General features: G+C 43.6%; 2 protein-coding genes across 4 annotated transcripts in view; both read left to right on the top strand.

The window, feature by feature from the left end:
* The first annotated feature begins 485 nt into the window (after positions 1-485).
* On the top strand, positions 486-8,061 carry LOC128526316 (plasminogen activator inhibitor 1 RNA-binding protein-like). 2 transcript variants are annotated; one of them, XM_053498066.1, is made up of 9 exons: positions 486-871; positions 2,447-2,621; positions 2,708-2,848; positions 2,941-3,012; positions 3,097-3,174; positions 3,307-3,490; positions 3,591-3,647; positions 5,740-5,925; positions 6,019-8,061. In XM_053498066.1, the coding sequence occupies exons 1-9, from the start codon at positions 610-612 to the stop codon at positions 6,076-6,078; spliced, it is 1,215 nt and encodes a 404-aa protein (XP_053354041.1). In that variant the 5' UTR covers positions 486-609; the 3' UTR covers positions 6,079-8,061. The 2 variants fall into 2 exon arrangements, with proteins under 2 accessions (XP_053354041.1, XP_053354032.1); XM_053498057.1 differs by having other exon boundaries at positions 2,693-2,848.
* Positions 8,062-9,192: 1,131 nt separating this feature from the next.
* The window catches only part of LOC128531243 (UDP-N-acetylglucosamine/UDP-glucose/GDP-mannose transporter-like), an 8,220-nt gene continuing 4,424 nt past the window's right edge, over positions 9,193-12,988 (top strand). For both annotated transcript variants that reach the window (XR_008361178.1, XM_053505018.1), the window contains exons 1-3: positions 9,193-9,401; positions 12,637-12,670; positions 12,897-12,983. Coding sequence is in view for 1 of the 2 variants with exons in the window: in XM_053505018.1 (XP_053360993.1) it covers positions 9,211-9,401; positions 12,637-12,670; positions 12,897-12,983 (312 nt within the window). In the remaining variant the exon portion in view is untranslated. The remainder of the gene's footprint in view (positions 9,402-12,636; positions 12,671-12,896; positions 12,984-12,988) is intronic.

The raw sequence follows: 12,988 nt of genomic DNA, 5'->3' as shown, positions 1-12,988 counted from the left end.
AGATAGATAGATTCTGAAATCAATACCACATCAACTAAAAAACAAAATGTATAACTTGAGGAAGGAAACCACCAACATTTTACAGAAGTGTTCAAATTTTCACTAACTAATGCTTCATCCATAGTTATAAAGATCTAATAAAGTAAATGTAAATATAAAATTGATGAACAGTTTATCGGTTACTTTAGTTCGGTGTAAAACGTGTTTATGTCACGCTCTTTTTAATCACTTTTATTTTATACTGTATATGTAAACAGTGACCTTGTTTACTTCAGGACATACAGTATTATATTTTATTTTTTTCAGAATGCTGTAGTTCATGGCGGTCGTGTAGCTGCTGCGTGTATTTTGTCCAGACACAACTTGTGCTTGTTGTTTAGACTTGAACTTGTTTATTTGTTTAGATTTGGACGCGTGCGCTGACTGAACATCCGCGTGTGGCGGGAAAACTCTCTCGCGCGTTCCCGGATGTGGCGCGCACGCGCGAGCCGGAAGAGAAGGTGACGTCACCGGCGTCCATCTTGACTCAGCTCTTCCGCGAGCCTCTCGGTCTGCCCCGCTCCACAGCCGCGCCGAATCGGAGGAGAATCCCGCCGCCGGGGTGCCATCATGCCCGGACACCTGCAGGACGGCTTCGGCTGCGTCGTCACCAACCGCTTCGACCAGCTGCTGGACGACGAGTCCGACCCGTTCGATATTTTAAAGGCTGCAGAGAGCAGGCGGAGAGACGCGGCCGCCGCGGCCCCCAAACCCGCCGCTCAGGCCGCCAGGCAGCCCAAGAAGGAGTCGCAGAAGGAGCGCAAGAACCCGCCGCCGGAGAAGAAGGACGAGCCGCAGCCTGCTGCCGCGCCGCCGCCCAAGAAAGACGGAGGTACTGGTTTCCCTCGGACCGCCGCGCGTCCTCTGCGTTAACTCGCCTGCGTTTCGCTCGCTCTTATTATTTTCATTCCGCACGCGCATTCACACAGGGCCCGCCTTCCGCCTCGTGACGCGGATCTGATTGGCTCGCGGCGCTGTCCAATCCGCGCAGCTCTCGTGACTGGCCAATCCGGGCCGCGCAGGCGGGAAACCGTCCGGTTCGTAGAGGGCGGGGCTTGCCTGAATGCGGGTGCGATCAAAGACAACGACGCCACCGTTTGTGTGTGTGTGTGTGTGTATATCTGTGTGCTGTCATGTTGGAAGCTAACAGTGTTAGCATAAGCACTATATTTACACCGATTGCTTATTTTTGTGTAAATATAAAACAGTATTTGTTTATAATCCGGCTCAGAAATGCATTGTAAAGATTTTCTGAGGTAACATTGCAACATAAATGCGTTTTTTTTAAAAAAAACAAATACGTCGTGTTTTTCTTTTTTTTTGGTACTATTTCGCTTCAGAGCTCAAACCGGATTGATCCAGATCCCTTCACAAAGCAAAATTAAAAGGTTTATAATTATACATGCAAAAACAGTCCTTTCTTGTGTTTGTTCACTATTTAGGATTGCACATGTGTGTGTTTTCATGGAGTACGTAGGCGGCACTTGTAGTGCAGTGTGTGTGATGAGGAGATAAAGTCAGCCATGTTGGACAGACAGCTAAAGCCTTGTTATTTTATGAAGAGCGTAGTGGGAGGAACACCTCTGAGGGAAGATAAATGATGACCAGATCACACTTTTTACGTCAGTTCCAAATAACGTACAATCTTCTTCTTTGTTGTTTAATAGCGATTGGAATCCAGTAGGTGACATTACCATCAACTGTAGGTCTCGCTCGCCCTGAAAGCCCTTAATGACGTTGGCGTAATTAGCCGTTTAAAAGTAACATCGTCCTATAAGTTGTCGTGTTCAGCTGTGAACTTTGCCCTTTCATGGTGTTTTGTGGGCTAAACAACCATCCTCGTGAATTACTACGTAATTTTCAGCTGATTCAAATTTATCAGTGTTCGCGTAAGAAGCATAATGATAATTAGTGCTAGCGAAATGGTCACATTACGATATAACGTCATCTCAGAGAACAAAGTCATACACTGAAGTCATAATGTACAATCATTGGATCACTCCATTTTAATTCGGAGACGTATAAAGAATTTGAGAGTGTACAAACGTGACATGTAGGATTTTATCAACATTGGTATGTTTAAATGTATATTAAAAATGTTTATTTATATTAAAAAGACACAAAACAGGTTAGGCGTAAAGTTACAGTTTGGTTTGTCGTGTGTCATCACTCATTGCTGTGGAATTTACATCTGCTTTGGTTTGTGCCCCGAGGAGATCATTTGTTTTTGAATAGTTTGCATCTTTAGTGGGTGTTTTTTTTTTTTTTTTTTTTTAAGGTGAGCTATGTTAAACTTAGTTAAACCCGCCCACTTTGTTCTTACAAACTATAAAAACGTTACGACCTACAAATTCTGAAAACTTAAAACGATGGCGAAGCTTGACGTGACATTCTGCGAACGTCCCAGGTGTGAGGCGGGTGGGAAGGAAGCAGCAGCAACAGCAGGACCAGCATGGACAGAACACTCCCCACCAGCAGGGGGCGCCAGGAGATCGCAGACCGGAGAGACGAGTTCCACGAGAGCGACGTTTTGAAAAGCCACCTGAGGAAAAACACGAAGGAGGAGAAGGCAGCGTAGACAAGTGAGTCCAAAAACAAAATCGTTCCTGAAATAACTTCACGTGTTCAACTTCATTTCTTACGGATGACACAGGTTTTCTTCCCTCAGGCCGGTGGGAGACAGACCACCGAGGGGTCGCGGTGGAGGTCGCGGCGGTCGAGGAGGTCGTGGGCGGGGAATCGGACGACCTGACGGATTCGACTCCCGAGGAAAGCGTGAATTTGACCGACACAGCGGAAACGACAAATCGTGAGTGGCTTTATACTCCCACTGAGTAAGTTTTGGTCATGTTAGTGAGTTTCTATAGCAACAAATAACCTGGTTTGTGTTTGGTTTTCCAGGAGCCAGAAAGTGGAGGAGAAGCGAGGAGGAGCTGGAACACACAACTGGGGCAACACCAAGGAAGAAGCCAGGTGAGGGGAGCTAAAACTTCATGTTAATGATGACGGTCAGTGAGAAGTGTCCCTCTGTGTAACTCGTACCTCTCGAACTTTCAGCGAACTGCACCAATCGGCCGCACCTGAGGCGCCCGCGGAAGGGGAGGAGCCTGCTGCACCCGTCGACTCGGAAAACAAGTAAGCCCCACCCTCACTATATCCCTGTAGGGCAGCGAGTGTGTGAGTAAGGTGTAAGTAAGTACATAAGCTCGACCAGGTTGAGTCGAGGGAAATCTTTAGATGTCATTGATGTGCTCGATTGATTTCCAGAGAGAACGAGGTTGAGGAAGTGAAAGAAGAAGGCCCGAAGGAGATGACGCTGGACGAGTGGAAGGCCATGCAGAACAAAGAGCGGGCGAAGGTCGAGTTCAACATCCGCAAACCCAACGAGGGCTACGAGGGACAGTGGAAGAAAGGATATGTCCTGCACAAATCAAAGAGCAAAGACCTAGCCGTGAGTCATACCGCACTTAACGAACTCTGAGCCAATGAGCTCATCACTGGACGGTTCTTTAGGGGTGTGCATCATTGGTTTTCTTTGTGTGGTTCTCCAGAGGCCGCCTGGAACTCTGATTGAAGCCGGAGATGCTAACGCTGAGTCACTCCACAAGGTGGGTTCTGTTAATTACTTTAACTTTTAGTAGAGAGACCACGACTTATTAGATGTGCAGACCACTGATGGCTCTTACGGGTCTGTCTGAGAACACATGAAGTTGACATGTAAAGTACCTAAAGGTAGGCGTAAATAATATCTTTGGACACCACGTAGAACCTTTAATGTATCACTCTGACACCGCTGTAACAATTTAAATACGTGAATACAACTCTAACAGTGTTGTGTAAACTTTATAGGAAAATTATAAGTTTAGGATAAGTATGTAGCTGTAAAAAGTGTATTTTTAAACTCTGTAAAATATCCGTTTGACGCTTTAGGTGAGTGTACATTATACAAACGCTAAAGTATTATTAGGGACACCTGTTCAATTTCTCATTAATGCAATTATCTAATCAACCAATCACATGGCAGTTGCTTTAATGCATTTAGGGGTGTCCTGGTCCAGGTCCTGGTCAAGACAATACCCTGAACTCCAAACTGAATGTCAAAATGGAAAAGTAAGGTGATTTAAGCAATTTTGAGCGTGGCATGGTTGTTGGTGCCTGACGGGCCGGTCTGAGTATTTCACAATCTGCTCAGTTACTGGGATTTTCACGCATAAGCATTTCTAGGGTTTACAAAGAATGGTGTGAAAAGAAAAAAAAACATCCAGTATGTGGCAGTCCTGTAGGCGAAAATGCCTTGTTGATGCTAGAGGTCAGAGGAGAATGGGCCGACTGATTCAAGCTGATAAATAAGCAACTTTGACTGAAATAACCACTCGTTACAACCGGGGTATGCAGCAAAGCATTTGTGAAGCCACAACCTTGAGGCAGATGGGCTACAACAGCAGAAGACCCCACCGGGTACCACTCATCTCCACTACTAATAGGAAAAAGAGGCTACAATTTGCACGAGCTCCCCAAAATCGGACAGTTGAGGACTGGAAAAATGTTGCCTGGTCTGATGAGTCTCGATTTCTGTTGAGACATTCAAATGGTAGAGTCAGAATTTGAACATGGATCCATCATGCCTTGTTCCCACTGTGCAGGCTGGTGGTGGTGGTGTAATGGTGTGGGGGATGTTTTCTTGGCACACTTTAGGCCCCTTAGTGCCAATTGGGCATCGTTTAAATGCCACAGGCAGGATAATTCACCATGTCACAAAGCTCGATTAATTTCAAATTGGTTTCTTGAACATGACAATGAGGTCACTGTACTAAAATGGCCCCCACAGTCACCAGATCTCAACCTAACCCAGAGCATCTTTGGGATATGGTGGAACGGGAGCTTCGTGCGCTAGATGTGCATCCCACAAATCTCCATCAACTGCAAGATGCTATCCTATCAGTATGTGCCAACCTTTCTAAAGAATGCTTTCAGCACCTTGTTGAATCAATGCAACGTAGAATTAAGGCAGTTCTGAAGGCGAAAGGCGGTCAAACAACGTATTAGTTTGGTGTTCATAATAATCCTTCAGGTGAGTGTATATTGTTGCTTTAAGAAACCTCTTTAAGACCACACTAAGTCCGTGAAGTTTTTTTCTTTTTGAACACGATGGATGCTTATAAAGTATTTTTTTTTTCATCCAAAAGCTGGCCAGAAAGTGATCGTTTATCGATTTCGTTTGTTTGTAACCTTTACAACATGACTTACTGTCAATCCACAGTATTTCTATTTAAAATAAACGCTTTAAGTAACTATTTGTATACGCTGTAGCCGTAAGTTTGTCCACGTTGTAGGCATAACAATTTACCGTTTGTCCACACTGTGGTTGTGTAATGTAACCATTTGTCTGTGCTGTAGCTGTTAAAGTGACTGTTTGTCCACCCTGTAGCCATAAAAAGTGATCGCTTTTCCGTGCCGTAAAAAGTAACCGTCCGTCCATGCTAAAGCAGCTGTAAGGTACCTGTTTTTCTGTAAACTTTAATGTGGTGCAGAAGTTTTAGTTTAAGGAATTTAAACGAGCTAAAAACTTGAAGAAAACGTTACTGCACCCAAACGAGGCTGTACTGTCTGAAGCACTTACTTGAGACCACTCCAAGGCTGTAAATTGTCCGTAGACTTCAGGTACCCTTTGTCAAGTTCCATTTCTGTTTGTGTCACCAGGGCGCCCCTGAGGACGGCTCAGGCGACCACCACTTCCGCAAACCAGCCAACGACATCACCTCCCAGCTGGAAATTAACTTCGGAGATTTGGGACGCCCCGGGCGTGGCCGGGGGGGCTCCCGGGGTGGCAGAGGGGGCCGGGGAGGTGGGAACCGTGCAGGACGTGGTGGGGGCAGGTCTGAGAAGGTTGGTATCATCTATACACACACATGCGCACACACATACGCACACAGGTAAATTTTACTGTCTGACCTTGTGTTTGTGTTTGTGTCTCCTTAGGGAGGTGGAGTGTCTGTTCCCAACGTGGACGACCCCGAGGCGTTTCCCGCCTTGGCCTAAACCCCTGACCTTTGACCCTTGAGCCCCACCTTGACGAGGCCTGCATGCTTATGGATCCTTCGACTATAGATATGATTTAAAAAAAAAATCCAACTTGTAAAAGAGAGACTGTGGTGTAGACCGTAGTGAGGACTGAAACTCCACCCCCGCCCCGCCCCGCCCCGCCCCCGTGTTAACGGACTTCTCTCGTTACACTGAAGCTAATTCTCCATAGAGCTTTTGTATTTAGAGACAGGATAGCTAGCAGGGACGTTCCTACAGTATTTTATTTGATTCCTGGTTTGATCGCTGTTTGAATGTACGGCTTTTTCCCAGCATAGCGTTTTCAGAGTGAGGTTTAAGCTTTCTCTTGTTCTCCTTCTTTTTTTTGGCGTATTTTAATATAAAATTTTTGCTTGTTTTTTTTAGCAAAAGGAGAACGGGTGGGGTTTCGTGCTAATTTTACTGTTATTGACGTACAGAAGTAACGTATCACTTTAAATATTTTAAACAAAGCTCTGAGGTCAAGTTTGTTTTCCTGTTTTTGATTTATTAATTGTTTATTTTTTGCTTGGCCTGTAGCAAAACCGTAAATATGTGAATGCCTCGTTCTTTTGTTTATTTTTTCTTCTTCTTGCTTTATTTCTTTCTATCTGTCCTTTTTATCTCAGTCATTGTGAATGTTCTGTGTGTATTTTTTTCCTCTTGTTTTCTTTCTTTTTTTTAGGCTGGTCCTCTCATATGTCATCTTGTACAAAAAGAAAAAAGTTGGGAACACTTTTAAATATGTGTGTGTGTTCGTGCATGTCCTGATGTTGCCAAGTGGGCGAAGCTTAAGTCTACCTGTTGTAAACTTTTGCTAGCCGTGTACTTAAACTCGGCGTGCACTTCTGTGAGCGGTATAGTCCAGCGTTACGTTGGAGCGTCATAGCTGACCTGCTCAACCAGTCTTGTAGTGAATGGTTGGTTAACTTTAACTTAAGCTAACCTGTGGTGGAATCAGGACGGGTGTGTGTGTGTCTGAGAGAGAGTTTTGCGTAGACAGGCATGTTCTGTGGTAATCGCGTAACCAGATTAAAAAAAATAATAATAAAAATTTATATTGGCGTGGATCTCATCATGACGGTGGTGACACGTGTTCCAGCTAGTTTGTGGTGTAAATGACCGGTGGTTCGAGGACCGCCCTCCTGAGGTATAAGCGATTATCGCACGCACATGCCTGTACACGAGTCACCAAGTTCTCTAACCTGAAGTTTTTATCTTTATTATTATTATTATTATTATTATTATTATTATTGTTGTTGTTCTTGTTATTGTTCTTGTTGTTGTTCTTGTTACTATTAACGCCTCAGCATGCTTAGTGTGGAGACTCCGTCGTCTCACCTTACAATTTTAACGACTGTTTCCATGGCAACAGGACGAATATTCGTCGTTCCTTAAAGGCGTGGTTTATAAAAGAAAGCTAGTCAAATGTTCACGCGCCAACCCTCCAAAACCGATGACGTCCATTTCCTTCATGGGGTTCTTTATTTCATTTGTGTGTGTGTGTGTGTGTAAGAGAAACCCAACCACATTTGTCTCTACACGAAGCACGCCGAGGCTTTTATTCTCTAGCGCTGATTGTTGACATATCTTTGCACTTAGATAAAAGGTTTTTGTTGTTTGTTTTTGTTTTTTTTAGCTAACAAGCACATGATCTGTCCCTGTTTTATTCTTTTAATTTTTTTAAATATTTCCAGCAGCACTACTCGAAGAACATGCTTGATTCAGGGTGAGTGCGTGCGCGAGTGTGAGAATGAGAGTGTGTGCGAGAGTGTGTTTATGAATGTGTGTGTGGTTTATTCTGAACTTAGGAGTGACAGTAAACTGGAGGACACTAGGACATGTAGGAGTCCTCGGACAGTGGGAAACTCCGTAACTCTTTGTAGGACTTTTGGTTTCTGCGGATGTTCTGCATTCACACGTCCCTGTTCAATAAACTTCCTACAGGTGTTAATGTCACAATGCTGATCCCTTGGCTTTTCATTTCTTCTTCTCATTTTACTTAAAATGTTCTTCACAAATGTGAGGATAGTTTGTTTGTTTGTTTTTCTCTAGAGAGAGAGAGAGAAGAATATGACCAGGTGTGTGTCTGCCCCCTAGAGACTGAGCCTGAGATTTACAGGTGTAGCGACGCTAGGCACGGATGATAGTGACATTCCGCTTTCAAGTTAAATGCGAGGATGTAAAATAATCAGGAAAAAAACCCTTAGTTGAATCTGTTAAACCTTGACAAAAACAGTGATGTCGTCACACATGGCATTTAGACACCAAATCAAAAACTGAGTTTAATGTGGTCTGTAATTACAGTCTGATCTGTAAGACAGGGATACAGCCGTGACCTGATGTTCATTCACTCCTGGTCTATGAGTTCAAGACTTAAAAATCAGCTAGCAAAGGTTTTTTTTTTGGCAAAACACAATTTTTAATGATGTAATTCACAACTTTTTATTTAATCACATTTTACCTTTGTACAAGATAAAATTTTTGTCCATGAAATTTTATAAATGGGTGTAGAAGAACTCCATTAGATGACTCTAAAGTGTGGTTTCTTCTTTTTTTGTTGTGTACCAAGTTTCACACATCCATTATCAAACACTTATTAAAAGTAACACTCACTAATTCTCTCCATGTCTGTTTAATAACCTAATTTTTCAACTCCTTCCTTAAGGTTTTAGTGGTAACCCTGAAGGGTCAAGTTTCACGAGATATCGCAAACTGTTTCATGATACGTTGTGAACCCTTTGGGAGATCTCACAATAAAAAAGGACTGTTGTTGTGGTTCCCCCACACTTTCTTTGTCCCACCCATGTCCCTTTGGGAGCTCAGGATCAGGACTACAGAAGGCCGGAGAAAGTTCTGTGACTTTAGTGTTTATATATTATTCACGCATCAGTTGTATATTAAATATATAAAGTTAAAGCGTTTTTATTTTTCTATCAGGACATAAAAAATACCAGTTTGAGCATTATATTATATTATATTATATTAATATACACCATTATCCCTCAGACATTTATTCCCTACTGTAAGCTGTCCTGGCCCTTTAAGAGTGGGCGGGGCGTTGGGAGTGGGCGGGGCTTCCGCGTGCAGGAGGAGGCGATCCGAGCGAACATGGCGGAGCCGCGCGTGAGAGCTCGAGCGCAGGTGAGGTCTGAGGAGAGACGGACAGTGAGACGGACGGGGTCCAGTGAGGACAGACAGGACGGCGCGGTGTTGGTCCTCCGGCTCCTCAGCGCGGCTTTCTACGGCCTGAGCTCCTTCCTCATCGTGGTGCTGAATAAGAGCGTCCTGACCAGTTACAGGTGGAGGTGGGGGAGGGGGGTGTCACATCTGGAACAACTGTACACACACACACACAGAGCTGTCTCTCTCTCTCTCTCTCTCTCTCTCTCTGTCTGTCACCAGGTTTAGTATTTAGTCCCTGAGTTACTCATTAACTCTGAGCACTTCAGCCCCTGGGACACCTGATTAATCAATCTGTTAGAGAAGATCTAGGAGCATAACTCTGAGGGAGGGTCAGGAACACACACGCACACACACACACACAGGGAGATCAGTGTCAACACAAGAGAAACACAGGAATAACATTAACACAAGCCTGCATTTATCATCAATTTCTCCTTCATGTTTTAACATTTATGTGGGGAACTTTAATTCCATACAATTTTATTTGTATAGCGCTTTTAACAATCGTCATTGTCGCAAAGCAGCTTTACACAATCAAAAGAATAATTTAAGTTTGTATGAAATGTGAAGGTGTGTGAATCAGAATGATCAGATCGTCCCTGATGAACGAACCGAGGGCGACGGTGCTGAGGAAAAAAAGTGCCTGAGACGGTGCCTGAGATGGTAATAGGAAGGAACCTTGAGAGGAACCAGACCCAACAGGGAACCCATCCTCATCTGGGTGAACCAGAGAGCAGGAATTGATCTGCACTCATACTGTGTGTTAGTTGGCAGGCAGTTCAGCTATGACAGTTGATGTTAATTGATGTTAATATGGAGTCCATGTAGTTATTGGAGACTCAGGTAGACTTGTCGGAAGTTCCAGTTCTGAACTATCGAACTGTCAAGTCCCCAGAGAAACAGTTGCCAACACCAGTCGAGGCCAGAACCATCTTCTAGGTAAAGAGAACCATCCCCAGTCAGTACACAAATATATATAAAAAATGATGAAAACCATTATATTACATCTCTTTTCTGATGAAGGCGTCAATCGCACGTGCGCCGCCGACAAAGAGCGCGTGTTTGACCCCTTTACTTTTAATTTACGGAGGGAGAGATATTGATCCTTTCTTGATGCAGCAAATTTCTCTGAGAAAAGTAATAATAATTTCCATGAATGAAAAGGAGGAAGAAGAAAAGGTGGAGCTGAAAATTACGTGAAAAAAAGAAAAAGCTTTAGAGGTAAATGCTGTGAAATGCTTTAAATGAACAGATTCTGCCTCTAACAGGTCAGGGACAGTGAGGCTGGATCCAGCAGTCCACCACATCCCACATCATAATACACTGGATCATTAAAGTGGAGATTAATTTTTAAAACCACATACTAGTATAAAAATATAGCACGATACAAAAACGTAAAAAAAGTATTACTGAACATATCTTGGGTCATATTTGTAAAACAAAGGAACAAAGGAAAGAACAATAAGACAAACAACATATAAAACTATGTATAAAGACAATATTTTCAGTGTCCAGTAGCACCAGTCTCACAGAGACCCAGGAGGCTTATAAACAGTTTGACAGCAAAATGAGACATTCTGACAGTGACATTCCGTCGTCACGTCATGCTCTGTGACATGACGTCACTCTGCGACGAAGCACTTTGACCGTACGGTGTGATGAGACACCATGACGATACTTCATGACTTTATTACTGTAATGATATGCTGTGACGATACTTTCTGACAATACATGTTTAAGATTTCTTTGTGTTGATACACTGTGATGAACAGTGTCAGGTGTAAGGTGTTACAAAGTAACGCGTTAGAGTCCTTGGATTACTTTTTTGATGTAACGAGTAATCTAACGTGTTAGGTCGCTATTTAAGTACTCCGTTATTTAGTTATATTTACAAACATGTAATCCGATATTCAGACTATTTATGTCATCGGTAAGTCACAGCAGTCATTCACAATCCATGAGTGTGTGTGTATGAAAGTCGTCCTACAAGCCCCGCCCCTGATACCCCGCCCCCCCTCTGTTATTCCTGCTGTTGTACCCCTATCTCACCTGTGCGGTTTGACTATGGGAGGACCGACGCGTGGAAAGATGGAAACCTAATCAAACCTAGTCCTGGCAGTGAATCATGATGAACCGCGCGAAACCGCCACGTACATGTAGGTGAGATAGGGGTATTAGTAGGTGAGGTAGGGGTATTAGTAGGTGAGATGGGGTATTAGTAGGTGAGGTAGGGGTATTAGTAGGTGAGGTAGGGGTATTAGTAGGTGAGATGGGGTATTAGTAGGTGAGGTAGGGGTATCAGTAGGTGAGATGGGGTATTAGTAGGTGAGATGGGGGTATTAGTAGGTGAGATAGGGGTATTAGTAGGTGAGATGGCGTATTAGTAGGTGAGATGGGGTATTAGTAGGTGAGATGGGGTATTAGTAGGTGAGATAGGGGTATTAGTAGGTGAGATGGCGTATTAGTAGGTGAGATGGGGTATTAGTAGGTGAGATGGGGGTATTAGTAGGTGAGATGGGGGTATTAGTAGTTGAGGTAGGGGTATCAGTAGGTGAGATGGGGGTATCAGTAGGTGAGATGGGGGTATTAGTAGGTGAGATAGGGGTATTAGTAGGTGAGATGGTGTATTAGTAGGTGAGATGGGGTATTAGTAGGTGAGATGGGGGTATTAGTAGGTGAGATAGGGGTATTAGTAGGTGAGATGGCGTATTAGTAGGTGAGATGGGGTATCAGTAGGTGAGATGGGGGTATTAGTAGGTGAGATGGGGTATTAGTAGGTGAGATAGGGATATCAGTAGGTGAGATGGGGGTATCAGTAGGTGAGATAGGGGTACTAGTAGGTGAGATAGGGGTATTAGTAGGTGAGATAGGGGTATTAGTAGGTGAGATAGGGGGATTAGTAGTTGAGATAGGGGGATTAGTAGGTGAGATGGGGTACTAGTAGGTTAGATGGGGGTATTAGTAGGTGAGATAGGGGTATTAGTAGGTGAGATGGGGGTATTAGTAGTTGAGATGGGGGTATTAGTAGGTGAGATAGGGGTATTAGTAGGTGAGATAGGGGTATTAGTAGGTGAGATGGGGTACTAGTAGGTTAGATGGGGGTATTAGTAGGTGAGATAGGGGTATTAGTAGGTGAGATAGGGGTATCAGTAGGTGAGATAGGGGTATACAAAACGTGTGTTTTGTAACGTAATCAGTTACTATAAATTAGTTATTTTAAAAAGTTACGTCCACCAACACTGGTGATAGATAATTATTTTCATGTTAAATATTGTGTATAATATCAGTATTAAAGTAGTGATAACTAACTACTGTAAACTAACTGTGTGTGTCTGTGTGTGTGTGAGACAGATTTCCATCCTCGTTATGTGTGGGGATCGGACAGGTGAGTGGTGTTGATCACCTTCTACATAAACACATACGATATTATCACGATAACTCGCTGTCCATTAGATTTGTATTGCGGTTCTGTAAGTATCAGAGTTTATAGAAATGTCCTGTGTCCATATTAATCATCACAGATGAAGGTTTGTCCATACCAGTGTACAGTGTCACGGTGTGTGTATAAGTGTGTGTGTGTGTGTGTGTGTGTGTGTGTGTGTGAGTTACAGATGTTGGCAACAGTGTGTGTGCTGTATGCAGGGAAATCCCTGAGACTCATTCACTTTCCGGACATGGACCGGAACATTCCACACAAGGTGAA

The sequence above is a fragment of the Clarias gariepinus genome, chromosome 1, assembly GCF_024256425.1.
Source record: "Clarias gariepinus isolate MV-2021 ecotype Netherlands chromosome 1, CGAR_prim_01v2, whole genome shotgun sequence".
In the NCBI taxonomy this organism is placed as follows: Eukaryota; Metazoa; Chordata; class Actinopteri; order Siluriformes; family Clariidae; genus Clarias; species Clarias gariepinus.
This window is presented reverse-complemented; position numbering and strand designations above follow the sequence as displayed.